General features: G+C 38.6%; 1 protein-coding gene across 2 annotated transcripts in view; it reads right to left on the bottom strand.

Moving 5' to 3' along the window:
* Positions 1 to 235: 235 nt before the first annotated feature.
* Positions 236 to 19,494, bottom strand: part of PAX3 (paired box 3) — a 68,497-nt gene continuing 49,238 nt past the window's right edge. For both annotated transcript variants that reach the window (XM_075201866.1, XM_075201867.1), the window contains exons 5-9: positions 13,699 to 13,907; positions 11,365 to 11,530; positions 10,456 to 10,670; positions 2,783 to 3,029; positions 236 to 2,118 (exon numbers count right to left, since the gene is read on the bottom strand). In XM_075201866.1, the coding sequence (XP_075057967.1) occupies positions 2,084 to 2,118; positions 2,783 to 3,029; positions 10,456 to 10,670; positions 11,365 to 11,530; positions 13,699 to 13,907 (872 nt within the window). In that variant the 3' untranslated portion in view covers positions 236 to 2,083. The remainder of the gene's footprint in view (positions 2,119 to 2,782; positions 3,030 to 10,455; positions 10,671 to 11,364; positions 11,531 to 13,698; positions 13,908 to 19,494) is intronic.

Below are 19,494 nucleotides of genomic sequence, written 5' to 3'. Positions count from 1 at the left end.
TCTGGTGGTTTTGAGTAAACCGCCAGTGGTTTAGGTGTTTTAAAACTAGCGGTTTTATATTCAACCCTCAAACCACCCTATAGTAAATGCAACAGTTTGGAGCACTAAACCGCACAGAATTTGTTGTGAAGTCCGCCACACAAAGCAGCGTTTGATACATTTACCCCCATATATTTTAAACATCTTTACATTACAGCAATAGAGATATAAAATAAAAACAAGTTTGCATCACAAATATTTATAATGGTTTATTATAAATAGTAAATATTTACTGCACTTTTTTTTACATGAAACATATTGCAGCATCTGTTGTCGGTAATACCGACTACACACAGATAAAATGTAACTTCTTCCATCACCTCTAAGACGAAAGTGTGATCTCAGCACTAACCTTATCCTATCTAGACCCCTAATTAATTACCCATCATTCTTTAAGGAATGTATTTTGTGCTCTACCTCGCTTTGCTTGTCCAAGAAACGCAGAAATAAATAAGTCTAATTTATCGACCCCCAACATAATTTTTACATTTTCATTATAAGACAATTTGTAACCCTTTTTATTGCATACCCATTTAGCAATGAAAGTGGTTCACAGGCAACTCCATTTTTTTGCACCTTTTTCTTCCTTGAAAGTGCACCCATTGCATGCACATAGCAGTGATATCACTAGTTCCTAGTGAATGATATCACTAGTTCCTAGTGAATTGGCTCCGCCCACAAATGGCTGCCTCCACTGTGTGCTAGCAAAGGGTTAATTTTAAAGAAAGAAAACAGCCATTTGTATTGTAATGCTTTATCTGGCTAAAACTACAGAATATGAAATGTTGAATTACAACTCCAATTATTCAGAGTGATCAACAATACCTGGAGTGCAGAAAGTTGCCCAATAGTACCATTTATTTGCAATCCCACATGACAACTGTCTAAACTCCCAACATGTCCTCACACAATCCTTTAAGGATAATTTAGAAAAGACTTAAGCCGCCTGTGGCTTGCCAGCTACTCCTGAATTGCAAGCCCCATCATGACCCACCTGCCATTTCCTGGCACAGTTTGCTGGGTCTTCAATTTGAACAACAGCTGGCAGACAACAGACTGCCTACCTCCAGTTTAGCGAACACACAACAGACATAATGGTGGAGTGCCTTTTAACTGTACTAGAAAATAGAAACCGTGGCCTTCTCATGTAGAAAAGTGTGAAACCAAGCTCAAGAAAATTCTTTAAAAATTAAAAATACTTGCAGAAAAATACAATTCCACTGTATTAGTAAGACGTGACAGGGATCTTAAAGTGAGGTATGGTATTGCACGTTGATTGACAGCCATGAAATCAATATCGTTCAGTCAGAAATTGGCGCTTGGTGTCCCCCTGTCAGATATTTATTTCTCACGCCAAATGTATCTGCCAGTTCTTAAATGCTGGGTGTTAATCCTAATAAAGTCTTTATAAACATTATTCATTGTTTGTCAATTTATGTTAACCTTAAATAACAAGTGGAAGATCCCACCAGAGGTTGTAACAAGAAGAACTGGAATGTGATCTATACAGTCAAATCAAGCCAAACAACGACAACATTTCAACATGACCGGGTCCTGATTGGCACAGAATTCCATGTCTTCCCTGTTCCGTTGTGTGGTCATGAGCAACGCGGAAAAGGCTTCTCCTGAATATTTGTCACATTACTATTGACCAGGGGTAGAAGGTAAATTAGAGTCTCTACCGATTTACTCTTGTCATGCTCTTTGCCTACTCTTTGACCTGGATTGTGTTGAGCCACTTTGTGAAAGCCGGGAAAACCTGTGACTTATAAGCCAGAGCTCTGTTGAGTTGTACCCTTTGAATACTTTTCAGTCTCAAGAGCCAGATAAGTCCTTCCAACAGAAACACAGGATGCCCAATGTTACCCCAAACGGCCATCTGGATGGTAGTATTTCCCATCATCCACTTCACTTTCGTAAACGAAGAAGTAATTATTGTCTAATTGTTTGTCTTGCAGTCAAGCTCCAGTTGGGGCTACTAATTGATGAGAGTATCCATCCTGTCTAAACTTCCGGGTATAACGCCGTCAGAGCCACAGTCTCTCTATGCGATATCTGGCTTCAGATAATGAAAGGCACCTGTAGGAAAGAGAGAGATATTTAGAATAGTTAAGACCAATTCACTTCAAAAGCCGGCCTGAACCATAGGTTGACACTGTCATATGTAATACTGGGATATCAAAGAATATGGCTAATATTTTTATTCCTGGGACAAGTTTGACAAACCCATCAGAATCTGTGATCATATACGATAATGACTCTTGAACTGACTTGATTAAAGACATGTGTTTTTAATACGGGGCATGCCCGTGGTTATTGCATGTCGGGCAAAACCTTCTGTTTTACCTAATGGCGGTCAGGTCTCATGTCTCGGCACGTAATCACCTCAAGATGTCCTTGACATCACTTAAGCAAATAATTATGCAACAGATGTTTTTCAGAGAACAATCAACGAGCACCGGAGACAAAAGAGACTCAGTGAGAAAGAGAGAGTCATCAACCTTCTGTTGGAAGCCACAATGTTTCTTGTTTTCTGCTTTATCTGATAAAAAGTCAACTCACTGCATGTGGAAAGAGCCGCCTGCTTCAATGGGAATAGTTAAACTGTAGTCAAGCTTAGAAGATAACCTGTGACCTTCCAGTGTGATGTGGAAGATTGCTATGAACTTTCAGCTTCTGATAATTAATATATATGCAGTATAAATCTCTGAATATATAACACCGATGAATTAAATATACTCACTCTGTCCATACTGGCTATACTGATATCCCGTTACAGGATCCATGCTGTATCCTGATGTGCTATAGGTTGGAGGGCAGTATGACTGGGATGTTGAAAGACTATCCAAGCTCTTCATGTGTTCTATTCTCTGGCTGCAGCTGGCTGATACAGCAGTGGTGGGTTCAAGACCTCCAGTTAATGGAGATAAGGCATAGTCAGACTGAGGTTGATGAGGCACTCCACCGTGGTTAGTCAGGAGACCCATTACCTATAGGAAAGTAAAACATGTTTAGCCAATGGTATGCATTACACCTATATTGTCTTCATTATTTACTTTGCTGGCAATATACACAGTTAATGGAATTCTGGTTGAATATTGATATTTCAGACTAGAAGGTTAGAATGTATGGGACACTGGTGTTCTAACCTCAGAATTGTACTGAATATTACACTGCATATATATACACATATACATTACACATATATACTGTCTCCCTATACGTAGTGGTCCAATTCACAGGAGTCGATTGTTAGTTAAATGCATTAGTTAATAATGACACTAAGAGACTTGCTGAAGGTCCCAGTTTAAAACCCAGTGTTATATTCTTCTGGCCACGGACAAGTCACTTTGCTTCCATGTGGACCAGGAATCAAAACTAATTTAGAATTTAGGTCGACCAGGGTAAGTGTGTTTTAAATTTCCCCATACAGTACATATTATATATGGGGTAATGCAGCCCCTATATATATATATATATATATATATATATATATATATATATATATATTCCTATTGGAAGTTATCAAGTTCATTTTAAAAAGCACAAGACTGTAGGTCCAGAGCTTTCCTACAGGTTACCAAAATCAAAGGTGACTTCTAGCATCCGTCATTAATGACAGTATTTTTCCTTATAATTTTCAGGTTTTTGCAATAAGTACTGAAGCGATAGAATCAGAAGACACTGGGTTTATACATTTATTAGCATGACTGATGTATTACGATATAAAATAAATAATAACAGTTGCAGACATATAGTTTCTGATTGTTGTAGGACCAGAAAGACTGAGCTGCGTGCAAAGCGCAGAGAGAACAAATAGGCAGAATGAATGGAGAGTGGGACGTTCCTTGGCATAGCTCCTCCCACGATAATTCTGACACCAGGGACTAAACATTATTAGCCATCTTGAGGGGGTGTCTTAATCTGCACTCCCTATAAATGGTAATAATAAGAGCTGCCAATTGGAGGAGATCTAGAGGAGGCCCCTTATCCTCCAAAGGAATAGACAATAACAAATGTATAATTTCCCCAGTGCTTGATTAGTATCTAATGAAGATGGGCATGAATTTTAATTACAGTTTAATTACAACAGTATACTTTGTGCTTATCACAATTCTACACTTCTGGCCGGGAAGCATACTGTTTTGTTATGAAACTGTATTTTGTTACCTTTGCACTATACCCACCACATTCATGCACATCTTCTTTAATTTAAAATTTCTTTCTTCTAATCAAGCGCTGTGGCAAATTTACATTTGTTATTAATAGTCATCTCAGTGAGAACTGGAATGAATTGGTACTGCATGAATTCTGAGAGCAAAACTTTATTTTCACATATTCCTGCCATGGTTCATGTATATATTAATAGTTCAAATTTAATTTTTGTAGACATTCAGTTCCCTGTAAGTACATACACAATGTAGAGGGAGTTTTAAGCACTAAATAAATAGTGACAAGAAAAAAGAACAAATCAATGAGATTTGTGCAAAGCAAAAAATAAATCAGGTCAAAGAAAGATATAGTAAAAGGATAGAAGATTTCCTCTTAAACTATTGGGTAAATGAAGTACTCTAGCAGAAAAGAGTACAAGTCATGAGTTTAGAGTGGGCCTCTCTGCATCAGTTGAACTCTAGTGTTCCGTGAATCTACCTGCATTGAATTAACATCCCAATAATTTGATTTTCCTGCTTATGTCTGTTTGGAAGCTAAAAAGGGAAGTAGCCTCAGGCTTGAGGACCCCTGTATTTTTTTGTGCCTTGACCTCTTCAACTGAACACAGAACTAAGGGAAGGGCACGGTCACCTCGGTCTAATCCCTTTCACTAAACTAGTGAGTATCTACTTAGTTTTGTTTCCTGTTCCAGACAAGCTCTTGTGTTCTTGGTGAAAGAGCCCGCATCAGTGTTTGCAGAGGCAGACCTTTGTGAAAATCTCTCACACACTTAAAAGCTGTCTGCCTGGTTTAGAATTGCCAGCATCCGTAACTGGGGAAGAATGAATAGTGTATATTTTTTCCTGAAGACTTGCGTAATCTAATAAGGATCCCATTGCACAGCAAATAATATCCCAACACATCTCTCCTGCTTCTTGAACTTTCATAGCTCCAGTTATCAGCAATGTTCCCTCTTAGCTAAGTCCCATGGAAATTGAACAGTTAAAAGCTTAATCTAAGGAGACATCCACCTTAAATGGCAGCAGGGAGAATAGGCTGCACAGTAAAAGCTGCACAAAGGAGTTTTCCTGACAAATTCAGTTGTAACAATATAATTTCCAGGGGCCTGATTCATTAAGGATCTTAACTTAAGAAACTTCTTATTTAAGTCTCCTGGACAAAACCATGTTACAATGCAAGGGGTGCAAATTAGTATTCTGTTTTGCACATAAGTTAAATACTGACTGTTTTTTCATGTAGCACACAAATATCAACTTTAAATTTCAGTGTACAAATAAGCTAACAAGTATTTGTGTGCTACATGAAAAAACAGTCAGTATTTAACTTATGTGCAAAACAGAATACTAATTTGCACCCCTTGCATTGTAACATGGTTTTGTCCAGAAGACTGAAATAAGGATCATCTTCATTTAAGATCATTAATGAATCAGGCCCCAGATCACTAAGCTTAGAAAAAAAACTGACTCACATAAAAATAATATCCCATGCAATGACAATAGCCACATTGTGAAAACAACTCCACAATGCAAAACAAGCAACTAATATGTATTCCGAGATACAGATCAATTACTTCTTGTTTAATTAGCAAGAAGCCATTATTCCAATAGTTTTTATTACATAATTTAATTTTCCATTCCTTTACAGTAATTGTTCTTGTCAGGAGACCAATCAATATAATGGACTATAAGTAAAAGAAAAACATGTCAGTCTATCTCAATATCCAGTTACTTATAATGGAAATGTGATTTCACTATAAAGTGCACCCATCATCTACACACAGTGAGAGCAGCCATTTTGAGCGCAGGCGATCAAATCACCAGTGACATAACTGAGGTACAATGAAGGCCGGATCCTCATGTTGGTTCACCCTACAAAATGGCCGCTTCTACTGTACTGTGTGTGAGCCATGGCTGCAGATTTATACTCCTCTGTTTGGAATTTTTCTCAGGTAAATTCCATTCGTCCTATCTTTTCTGGGTTGTCTCCAGCACTAGAGGAGTTAACATTAACTGTTCATATTTGACACATGTGTAGCGTGTAATTTACAGAAGCTTTCTCCACAGGAAGCCGGACACGTTGTCCTGAAGATGTCCAGAGCATTGCTCTATTGTGATGTGAAACAGATGCGGGCCAGATCTCCCAGTTCTAAGAAAAATGGTGCCACCTGCTCTGTGCTATTCCCGCTGCGCAGAATGACTGTGAATTCCTCAGCCGTGTTCACACGGGCATGAATCAACTGATGGCAGATTCTATCCCTCATACTTTTATATGGACATCTCCATCATGTGTGTTTAATCTGGCACACACCTCTATGGGATTTCTACAGCTAAGCTCATTCATTTTAAATTCAGTCTTTAACAAACGTGTGTGTGGGAAGTCCCAATACCACACTGCTAGATGTAAAATCTGTTATATTGCAGTTATATGGTTCAATAATGGAACTGGCAGTATATTTGATGTAGCTTGAAGACTGTATACAGAAATATTATATGGATGGATCTGTCACTCACACACAGTGGAGGGAGCCATTTTCTCAGCTCAACCAAAACTCATAAAAATGCAGCCTTATTAATAGACTAGGATCTGACCTCACGGACATATGAATTCATGCAGTGGCAGACATTTGTCTCTAATCCACATATAGGGCTTCACTTAGAGTAATGAACAAAGCATAAACAGGAATAAATTTGCATCTTGGCAAAACCATGTTGCACTGCAGGGGGTCAAATTTAAAAGGTGCGGACAGATTTTTGCGGTTGGAACTGGGCATGTCCTAGCTCAACTACTAATTGCAGTGGAAAATTAATGCTGTCCGGTATTTGTGTGCTACATTCAAAAGCAGTCAATATGTTCCCTGCATATCAAAAAATTTATTTATTTGCACCTCTTGCATTGCAACATCGATGACATATACACTAGCATAGTTGGTCTAGCAATATACAACATTTTTCATTTCTATACATCTTGGGCCAAGTTTGCTAAATTTATAGGCATGTATGTGACTGCATTAGCTTGGAATGATAATAGGATTTAATACGTCTCTCTGAAACAGTGTGTGCACTTTACTGAATGGATCATGATATGTCATAGACATTAGGAGGAGACAGTCGGGCCCACAGAAATAGGTGTCAATGGACTACAGTAAATCATTAGCTGTCTACAATAATTCATAAATGAGGTGATACAACAGTAAGGAAGTGTATGTTGTGAGTTATGGTTCTGTTATAGTTTATTAATACAGTGCAAGACCACATTAAGAGACAGTATTAATTTATGTTACTTATACTTCTTATTATATTACCTTTCTTCAGGGTTCTCTTGTATATTGCAAATGTTTCTAAGAAATGAGTTATTGTATTGCAACTAAATAACCACAGGAGTGGAACATAGGTTATACCATTTTAAATATATGAACTTCTAGCAGAAATAAATAAGGCAAAGAACATTGTTTTAATACTGAGCCTGAATCAAGTCAATGATTAGATTGTAAGCTCTAATAACCAGGGGCCTGATTCATTAAGGTATTTAAATTAAGAAGTTTCTTATTTAAGTCTCCTGGACAAAACCATGTTACAATGCAAGGGGTGAAAATTCATTTTTTGTTTTGCACATAAGTTAAATACTGACTGTTTTTTCATGTAACACACAAATACTTGATAGCTTATTTGTACACTGAAATTTAAAGTTGATATTTGTGTGCTACATAAAAAAAACAGTCAGTATTTAACTTATGTGCAAAACAGAATGCTAATTTTCACCCCTTGCACTGTAACATGGTTTTGTCCAGGAGACTGAAATAGGAAACTTCTTAATTTAAGTTCCTTAAGGAATCAGGCCCCAGGTCTCTTTTCTGCTATTTGCTTGCATTACTGTATATACTATGGTATTACACAGCACACTTGAAATTTACCAGAATCTGCACATCCAACACAATTAAAAATGTTTAAATAAAGCAAAATACCTTATCTGTACTCCTATATAGGAAGCCAGTTCATAAAACCAAGGCTAAGTCTCATGATGAGAATTTCCAGAAAATCTGGAGTTATTTGAGAATGTCATTAGAAAAAAACTCTGTACGCAATATTTCTTAAGCTTTTATACGTATATGCACATAGATGTTACCGTACGTTCAACATCCGTGTCTGTTGCATTGCCTTTAAGGCTTCAAAGTGTAAATAAATATGTTATCAAAAGCTGTAACAATAGGGGGGGGGGCTATTGGGCCCAGAGGTGAGGGTGTCACGGCACTGTCTGCCCCCTCCCCCCTCCCCATCCGAGCCCCCTGCTCTCCCCGCTCCTGTTCTCAAAAAGAGGCGTATGTGCAGTGCCATGCATACTCAGAAGAGCCCTCCCCTGTCCCAGAGCAGGGGGGGGATGCGAAAAAAGGCATCAGCAGACTCCTACCCAAATTGGGCTGTGGGGTCCTGTGCACTGTTCCATGTCTACATGTTATAGTAAAATGAGAGACTCTTGTTTCACTACATTTTCTATGTAAATCACTTGTGTTCAGCCAGCATCATTCATTAATAAATAAAGCCCCGTTTCTGCTGCCTTGTTTTATGTGATACCGTAACATAAATAAGAAGATTGTTCAATTTTAAAGTCATTCACTCCCACTGTGTACTAAAAGCCAGAAAGTTTGGGCTTCTTGCTAATATGCAGTAGAAAGCACTGAAACTTAATTACACTTACTGTTAGAAAAGGGAGGTTTTATGAGTTATTTTGCCCAGAGGCAGTAATGTTTATTCCATTGCATTTTACTGTGCACCCTTTTTAACTCTCAAGTCTTTGAACTTTATATTTTCACAGATTTATCGCTGTCTAGCAGAGAGTGGCTGTGGCCGTCTCAAGATGCTAACCTCACGTAGAGGAGAGGGAAGAGACGTAAGTCGTTATTTCTGCTCCCCTTTGTGCCATTAAAATCTCATTTTCTGCCTATTAAGATGCCCTCTCAGTGCTAGAGCCAGGCTGATGAGTGTGTAATTGGGTATAATTGTCTTTTCACTTTTCATTTATGTCATTCTCAATATCCTTCTGTTTCCTCTCACTGCCGAGAGGAAGATGTGTTTGGGGAGGATTCATAGCTGTGAAGCTGCCCCCACTTAGCCCCACAAAGAAGCCTGATTTTAATTATAGATTGCATGCCGTTCAGTGAAACTATTAGACACCTGAATATTAGTCCCTCTGATATAATAAAAATCCCTCTGTTTAGACACACATTAACAATGTCAAGCCAACCTCAGGCAGATGTGGACCGTAGTAAATTCAACCAACCTTTTGACACTCAATTACCAAGTCAATTTATTTTACTGGAATTCCCAAGTACACCACCCAAACTCTTCTGAATGAAAATTAACAGTATAATTATTGCTATGAAAAGCACATATATTGTCAATGTGCCAGCATATTTCTAACTTATTGATGCTGGTGGGGGTTTTTTCTGTTTTAAAGGACCACTAACCCTAAAATACTTGATATAAAAGAGACACTAATTAAATTCACAACTATTTATTTCGGTATGTAAATATACATTGAAAGTGTTTTTAATCATTGTATGGACATTTCCTATGCAGCATGGAGCAAGCTATGTATTGTTGATCGCAGACTGCCAGGGTGAATGCAGTATCCTTCAATGAACAGCTTTATATGTGAATATTATATATTATAATTTTTAATTTTAGTTTTTTTACATGTCTTACCATGGATTGAAATTAACCAGCATCTCCCAGGTAAGCCCTTTCAGATATGTCATAACGGCCAATATTTGTCATAAGATGCATTAATTATTAGACAATCACTCATACAGTTGCTCTATTGAGAAGTTTCCTATAAAATACATGTGAGTGAGAGATACTGGAAACTCTTTCTACAATGCAGTGTAAATAACTTAGAGTTGTACATTTGTGTTGAATTTGTGTCGTGTTTTGAAAATCGTGATCTTTGCCGTACAGTTCCTCCAGACTCTTTGCCTTGTGGCCACTGTCACTTTTAACTCCAGGTCTACATTATTTTGGGGGGGGAAAGAAAAACACTTAAAAGACAGCCTACCAGCCACAGCTTTTGAAGTAGCCAGTGCGGGGGTGGAGGAGAAAAAAAGGGAAGGAAATTTGCAAAACAGAATCATGTGGCTCATATAAAGAACGCTTTATGGTTCGAATTTGGCAATTTCTTTCCTTCTTGCCTGAGGAGCTCAGCCTGTTCGGTTCTGGCACTCAGCTAAAGGAATGAAAACACTCCACTGACCTGAGGTGAAAGGCCATTGCCAATGGTGGGGTTCATAGGGTTGGAAGGCCCGGATGAGGGTACAAAGCTGTCTGTGTAGCTGGAAAATCCATGCCGGCCGCTTGGCAGGCAGTAGGCCGAGCTGTTCTCCGGGTTGGGAGGAAGGCTGCTCTGGTGAACACTGCTCGGAGGGAGAGGTTGGGGCCTGTGGACCGTGCTGCATGGATCAGATACAGCTGGAAAAAGAAACAAAAAAAAAATTCAGAATATTCTTTTTTTAACATGTGTACAGACAAATAAGCTTGGACATGAGGGTTACACAGTTTTCAGGATTAAAACGCTATGTGTTTACTTTGTTGCTAATAATGGACCTCATTTAGAGTCGGACGCAAAGTCCAATTTAGGCGCATCTAACCAAAAAACACTACCACATATGTGCAGAAAGCACCATATCCGCCTGCATCTTGGACGCAATTAACACTTGCGACAGCTTGCGACTCACTGCGATAGAATGGGAGGAACGCGGAATTGTGAAGGCGTGACCATGTAAATACATCCTAGTCGCAGTGAGGCGCAGACGGAACACACGTCAAAACAGGGCTAAAGCTGTGCGGCAGGAATTAGGTGGCGCAAGCGTTAGCTAGCTGCAGGAACTGCTCGCAGCTCGATAGGGTATTACGAGTGGGATGCAACTGGGATTTGCTTACAACTCATAATACCCTACCAAGCTGCGGCACACTCCCACTTCTACACTCCTTACACGGACTTTGCGTCCGACTCTAAATGAGGTCCAATATGTATTGAATTCATGAAATGTCCCCACAGCAAATAGCTTAACGTTTTATAACTAGACCATATTGGATTTAGTGCTCTTAGATTGAACTAGCAAAACAGATGACACATGGCTTACTGTGGTACGTGTGCATTTACCTTGTGGTATAGAAGTAGGTTGGTAGGATGTCTCTGATAACTGGTAGCCTGACAAAGCAGACATCCCTGCAGGTGGAAAAGCCCCAGGAATCAGGTGGTTAAAGGCCATTAACTGATTGGCTCCTGCTTGCTTCCTCCATCTTGCACGGCGGTTACTAAACCACACCTGGAAGATAATTGTTTACACCAGTTAAATGACAATGTAACTACATACCCATGGGAGTCGCATTTCCTCGTCGCCTACTCAATGTGGAAGCAGCAATTTTATAGGCTTGACCAGGCCTGACCAACCTGTGGTTTGCTAGGTGTTGTGAAACTACAAGCCCCAGCATGCTTTGCCAATAGATAGACAGCCAATAGCTGGGAGGGCATGCTGGGATTTGTTGTTTAAAAACACCTGGAGAGCGATAGGTTGGCCAAGCCTTGGCTGGACCAATATTCAACATACCAATTCAATAAAAGCTAGTGACATCCTAGAGGCATTTACACCTCTGGAAAGGCACTAATTTCTAGTGAATTGAAAGGCTTCTTTATCATGAATATTGGCTGAGCTCACAATATGGCTGCCTCCACTATAGATAGGCTATGGATACAATTTAAGGTAACAGACACAGATAAGACAGAAGTTGCAAAGCATCACACCGAAGTTAGGCAAAAATTATATAGTGTCCTTAAAAATGACACCAATTAATGTTGAAATTTGAACCCGGAGATTTATTAACTGAGAAAATAGGTTAGCATGTGAATACACAAATGAAAAATATGTGTAAAATGTTTATCATTCCCTTGCAAGACAATTAAGTTGCACCATTAGTTGTACCATTTAACATGGCCATACAGCATTGTAATTCACAAATGAAAACAACTGGGATTTCATCATTATCCAAAATCCTTCATGTACACTTTGAGGTTTCATCAACATTAAAACAAATTACAATAATGTTTGAACCTCAATAAATATTGTGGGGATAACAGACTGTACTGTGCAAGGGCAGATTGTGTTGTGGTTTGGGTTCTGACCTCCCTCTCTCAACGCCAGGATTCTGGAAAAACGTTATCCAGAAAGTTCCAAAAAGAGAAAAGTAAAGAATTGCTATCTCATAAGAAGATCGCTGAGTGTTCCCTCTATGGTCCCCGCAAGAAATCCTGCTAAACAATTTAATAAAAAGGAGAATGCTGGGGATAGTGTTTGGAAAGATAGTTGTCATTTTCTTATGTAATTTAGTATATTTAATGTTAAGTCCCGTGTACCCCATACCTGTATGTACAACTTGTATTATTTATATATGTGACTAGCCAGGACATTAGGTGGTTTTGTCAGCATCAATCACCTTTGCTGGTATATTATAGAGTCGTTTCCCAGGAGATACTGAAGACACTTAAAATATATAACAATAAACGCAGTTCTTCCTTTCACACATGAAATGTCATGCCTGAGAACATAATATGGTGCGATATTTGGATAGCTCCTATGTGTTTAGCAATGGACTGAAGCAGTGTTGGCGGTTACTAGGTTTATGGAAAAAAAACATCTCATATTCACTGGTCTCAGGAGGCTGCGGTCGTCCCTTTAATAAAAAGCGTCAACTAGAATATCACAGAGTCTTACAAACTCCGCAGCAGTTTAACCGCTTTACTGCTGCTGTAATGTGATGTACTGTGCACCTCTTCAGCAGCAAAGGGGTCCTGACTGACAGTGATATGCCGCTTCATGCTGTGCTAAGTTAAAGACCCATATGTTAGATGTTCAGGGGAATTTGTTAGGCTGTAGATCATGGTAATAGTGTGACAGGTTATGAGTCCCTAGGGATCTGAGGAAGCCATAAGGAATGTTGTGAAGTCAGAGGGTTAAAGACACATTATAACAGCTGCAAAAAGGCTCCTGCGTTTGCCTGGTAAGGGTCATCAACTTACAAAAATAAATGCTTTTCGAAACACAACATGTAGTACTTCTGTTAATATGATAATTGTGTCCCTATTGAGCCCTGCACTGTTTAATCATTCCTATAGATTGAAACATGTGGGTAAGAGGTAAGTGTGAAGAGTGATGTCTACATACATCACGTGCACCTTATAATCATCTAGACCCCAGTTCTCATTCAGAAACCAGAATATAGCTGGTATTAGAATAAACTGGACAATCAAACCTGACTGAAGACATAGAAGTACAGTAGAACTGATTGTGCATTTTCATGTATATATATTGTACATATTTGGTTTTTTAGAGTAGAAATACCATGTACATGGAGTGGTTATTTTGGAGAAATGTATTTGCCTGTATACAATCTATTTCTGAGTGACTCTGGACTTAATGGACAGACGTTTGTTAGGTACCTGCACTCGTGCCTCAGTCAGCTTAGCTCTCTGAGCTAGTTCCTCACGAGTGTAAATATCTGGATAATGAGTTCTCTCGAATGCTCTCTCCAGTTCCTCCAGTTGTTCAGCGGTAAATGTGGTTCTGCTCCTACGCTGCTTCCTCTTCAGGGGGAGGTCTGGTTCGGAGTCAATATCGGAACCTTCTTCAGATTGGGGAGATGAAGGAGCTGAAAGATACAGAATACACTATTGTGAACCTGAAATTCTTAGCTGTGTCAAGGTATACAGAAATGACATTGATGCAGAACGGCAGCAGCATATAATCCAAAACAAAGTCGTTGGTTAAATCTGTGTTTTCAACTATAGACATTGTTCATGGTGATGTTAGATGAGGAGATAGACAAGAACGGCATTTTCTCAATCAAACACTTCTGAGACCCTTAATGTTCTTTGCTCCAATGATAACATGTCGTAAGATAAACACTGTCATCTATCAAGCTTGTTTTTTCCAGACCATGGGAAAGAACGCTGCCTTATTAGCTGAATCTGGACTGTTCTTATGCCCAGCCTTACAAAACAAACAGGAACTTTGTAGTAAAGCCCAGTGGAGAAAGTATAACATCATAGTATCTGGCTGTGTGCATTTAAATAGGCACTGGGGATGAAATTTGGCCTGTGCTTGTTCTTCAATACACAGAGCTATAATTCATCACTCCAATGTGCCCTAACCCTAACTGATTGTACTACATCACTGCTTATCCCAACCAGGGACCATTTTTTTTCTTAGTCATTGGATTCTATAATGCCGTAAGATACATCACAGCTGAATTATACTTTCTACCAAGCTAGGAGCCATTAACTTGTTCAGCTGTATTAATAGTCAATGTCTTCTTACTGAGACTGTTGAATAAAAACTAATAATAATAAGAATAATACCTTTTGTAAAATTAATGAAAACTTATATTTATATAAATGGTCCAGTATAAACACAACTATATTATTATCATTTAAATAACTGCACAGCTAGGTCTGATCGGAGTTCCCTTGATGGGGGTATACAATCCCTTTTATCATAAAATGAGTTCTTTCAGGCTTAGCTCCATCTATTCTTACCCTGGCAGGGATGCATTCAATTATAGCAGCCCATGTGACCAATGTCTTATGACACTGGGTTGCAGCGCTGTGCACATAAACATTTCCTGGGGCTGCAGCCTAGGTCACAAGTAGTTATGGGACATGGAAGAAGACTAATTCTGAAACCTCTTTTAATTAAACTTCACAGCCAGGCCGATGCTGCCACTTATCCCTAAAAGGCAGGACTTTGTAATCCAGCCAGCCTGGCTTTAGATAACTTTCCTGTCCTTGATCTCATTGTTAACAAAATCCCTATTCTCAATCAGATTCTTAAAAGCAAAATGTTACCAACCGCTTGCTACAGGGAATCAGGGCTTTCTGTAGTGGGAGTAGGAAGCCAAGTCATTTGGTGTAAACCTGTGATGGACTTTAGTAATTGCACTCCCGTTTTATTCTGAGATTAATCTAAAAGGATCATTTCTACATAGTTTAGATTATATTAAAAAATAATCGGTTCATAGGAAACCACTACCAATTACCTGAGCTGCATTAAAACATGAATATCCTTAGAAATCTAAGCACATTTTAAGCCTGTTTTCTTTACAAAAAAAAAATACAAAATGGCTTAAAACAGGTAGGAAAAAAAGTATCCTCGTGATCAAATTCTTATCTCAACTGTAGTCAATTTAAAAGATGACTATTAAATACATATATAAAAATGTTATTAGTAGCCCTTTATTAAATCTGTTGCTATTTTATGTATAGCTTGAGCATAAACATTGCCCACAACACTATAGTAGCAATAGATTAAAGTGCTAAAATAAATTTTAAAAAGTTTTATTTGGTTCAATCTTTGTTCAGGTCAAATGAGTAAATGTACTTTATATAAATACCTTAAAGTAAATAGGATATGCTTAGAAATAATTTTTAAGAAACAAGATTATAATAACTAATAATAATAATAATAATAATAATAATAATAATAATAAGCGATAAAACAATTCTAGGGGTAGATTTACTTCAACTTCTAAAAATAAAAAGCGGAGGTGTTGCCCATAGCAACCAGTCAGACTCTAGCTATTATTTACTTAGAATTGTATTGGTTGCTATGGGCAACAACTCCACATTACTTTTTAGACGTTTTAGTAAATCTACCCCTAGAAATTAGCAAACAGACCGAAAGGTAAGAGGGATGTGCTTGCAAGCTCACAATCTGTAGGGTCTATAATATGTACTTATAGTAGAATTCCCTTTCTTCACTGTAGAGGGCACTTTACACTGTGCATGAAAATATGCTACTAGTGTGATGAAGCAGAAGTTAGAGAGCTCTGGTTGACACAGAGAATGCTTCCAATAGATCCTGTGTTATTATACATGTCTCATCAGCATGTAGAGAGGGGTCTTTAGCTGCTGACACAGATTCAGGTTGATAGCGCTGACACGCTAGTGTTGTAAGGTGGGGACTTCCTTAAGTGTCTCTATGAAATATTGGTTTGAAGTGAAATGTCTGACTTTATTTATTCAGTCACTCTAATAAACCATGCTAGGATCCATTGGAAGCATTCTCTACTTCTAAGTTGACCAGTGTACTGCCTGCATTATCTATGGTTACAGCCGTGTGGCACCTTATGAAAGAAATGCTCTGCAGCATTGCTGCAAGAACCTGCCTTGGCAGTGTTGCAGCAGCCTTGTGATATAATGATATCATTCATCATATTGTGGACAGTATTTGTCTTTGGCAATCACTGATTGTATGTTTTTCTTGCTGTGAGATTTGTTTGTACAGCGCATATTACTAAGCACTCTCTAACTGTTGTGATTTAATAAAACTAAGGCAGAACAATGCTTTTATGGAGTCAAATGTACCTTACACACATATTTTTAAATTAAAAATGTAATATATGTGTATTGCTGTAACATTATGGGTGTATTGTGTCTATTCACCTTCAAGTGTGCTTAGCTGCATGGATATGAATTTGTTTCCTGTGAGCACTTTGCATTTATGTACGGCAGACAGACAACAATACACCACAATGTCATGACATAACCTGACCACAATACATTTTAAATGCTCATCTTTAATATATATATTACCCTATACAGCATCAAAGGTAAGTAGAGATACTGAAATTGCCTACAGCAAACAGAGGTACTGTACATTACCAGGGAGAGGAACCTAGTAATACATTTAATACATAATAAGGCAGTGATGGTGCCCAGAATTTAGTTGTCAAGTGTCAGTGTTGAATTTGGTGTCATATACAGGTGTCTATATAACCCAGAATATGCCTGTGAATGTGAGAGCCAATGATTGTGGAGTCCAGCTTGTGCCGCTGTTACATACTCAGTAGGTGGGTTCTCCATGTGGTAAAGGTTCATGAAGCCTTTAACAATTGTCATTGTACAGTACAGAAGCAGCAGCAGAGTGGTACAGCCCCATTCATATAAATCAGAAAGAGTTATACCAGAAGCCATGTTCAGAGATGGAGTGTCAGAATCCAAATACAAGAACTTATGTTGCACAGGACATCACTCCTCTCGCCAGCCCTGAGTAGATGACACTCAGCCTTTGTGGTTTTTGGGTTTTTTTGTTGACTTACTTGGTTTGTCTTTGTTGGGGCCCCCGAGAAATGGCCTGTGGCTGGAGCCTTTTCTACCAATTTCCACGCTCCATCTGTGGTATCCATTAACAGAGTCTATACCAGCATTCAGGCCCCTGACACCTGCCTGGCAGGGAGTAGGATACACAAAGAAAACTGGAGTAGAAAAAGGGGGGTGGGAATGGAAGGTTTCTTTTTTTTTTTTTGGGTGGAGTGGGGGAGTCTGAGGAGGAGGGTGTGAAATGAGCTCACAGTAGGGGTTAATCCAAGACCCTCTACTCTACATCATTTAGCACCTGGAGCTGTAACCCCACCCCGTGTTCCACAAAACTACAAGTATCCCGTGCCCTTCAAGCGACATGTATATCATCATTGCTGGTGTAAAACTGCATTTTACCCACAAGATAAGGTCGTATCTAAACATGCCTATTTTTTAAAGTGTTTTTAGTGTCTACTTTGTTTATGTCAGCGCTGGGTGGCATTTAAATAACTTCAATTGATAGGTGACTCAAACACCCTGTAGAATGCAGATCCCATCACACAATGTTAATATTGATAAACGTTCCCATCTACACAACTGTTCCTATTAATAATTAATTAATAACAAAATATGACATCATTGATCATCGTGATTTAAGCACGAGGGAGCTGTTGTCAAGAAATTTCTTAAATCAATGTAAAAAGAATTTCTGCTGCTGGGAGGTGGTGTCATAGACACAAACACCACCACCACCTCCTCCTCACAATTGCTTAATGAGGAGGAGAAAACCAGAGTTTAAGAAATATACGATATTCTAATTAAAGGTATTTTTATATCTTTCATTAGAATACTGTATAATCTATATTACAGCAAATATATTACCTCCAAATCTGAAAGGAAAGCCTTATAAAGAATCCCACTGACAAGACATAAAGTCTGATGCTCCTTCAATTCTCTTCCTTGTACTTGAGGCTGCAGAACAGTGCTGCAAGTGTCTGTGTTATGAGAACGAGCACAGTGCTCTTGGAAAAGCTCCATTGATCCTGTCCACACAAATAACCATAGTTCTGTCTATCTTTCACGGTGGCGACAAATTTCATGGAAATCGACCAGCCGTGAAAATATTATTTCACTGCGAAAAAACCATGAAATTGTGAAAATCCGGCATTGTTATACATATATATTTAATGAGCTATTGATATTTGTTAACTAGTTAGGAAGTCAAAAGAAAAGAGTGAAACTAAAGACTGTACAAACCAACACAAAGGAATTCAAACACAGAGCTAATAACTAACATTTTTATTTAGCTCTCAGCCACCTATTATAAAACCAGGAAGGTAACAAAGTCTTTCACTTGTACCTAAACAACAAACATAATACACAATACACAATATTATATTTATTTATGACTGCATCGCTATTTACATCACTGTTTAACGCAGGTTTCATCTCTTTCCACTTAAATAATTCATAGACGCAATCTTGTAAACAAAAAACTTACAGATTTCAATATAGTAAATGTATTTGTTTTTTTCCCTCAGCACATTTTGGTTCTGTTTTCTGTTAATTGCTGGTTTTGTTTTTTTTTTCTGGGTTTTTGTGTGTGTGCAAGACAGGTTGTAAATTGTACACAACCAGGATGGATGAGGGAGAAGAATGAAGTGGAACTTTTAGCTCATTAAATTTCAGGTCCACCCCAAACTTTTGTTTACAGTTGTAGGAAGAGTGTATTATTCACTATACGGCACAACCAGCCACCTTATCAAGACTTCCCCATCATCATGTCCAGTGGGAGCTGTTAATGAACTGGGTAATTGAGCCTGTGACATGTGTTACCAAAACAAAACAATAGGAAGAGGAGACAAATGGCCATTTTATTTGGCGATTAGAGGCTGGCCCAGGCTTTCAGAGCGCCTCCACTAAGTAACTGTCTGAATACATAAAACAGTGCATTGAGGCCCAACAGCTGCACAGACAATAATGGGGAACTGACAGCCACAGTCCCATCTGTGCTTAACATTTTGTTAAAAGAAATTACTTGACTAAGAAGGCAAATCGTACAGCTGCCCCCGAACACCGTCTAACAAGTACTGGGGCATCCTCAAACTATTTAATGCATTTGATGACAATACTGCTTAACCCCCCGGTATATTAAGGCAA

This window comes from Mixophyes fleayi, chromosome 3 (assembly GCF_038048845.1).
Source record: "Mixophyes fleayi isolate aMixFle1 chromosome 3, aMixFle1.hap1, whole genome shotgun sequence".
Taxonomy (NCBI): Eukaryota; Metazoa; Chordata; class Amphibia; order Anura; family Limnodynastidae; genus Mixophyes; species Mixophyes fleayi.
This window is presented reverse-complemented; position numbering and strand designations above follow the sequence as displayed.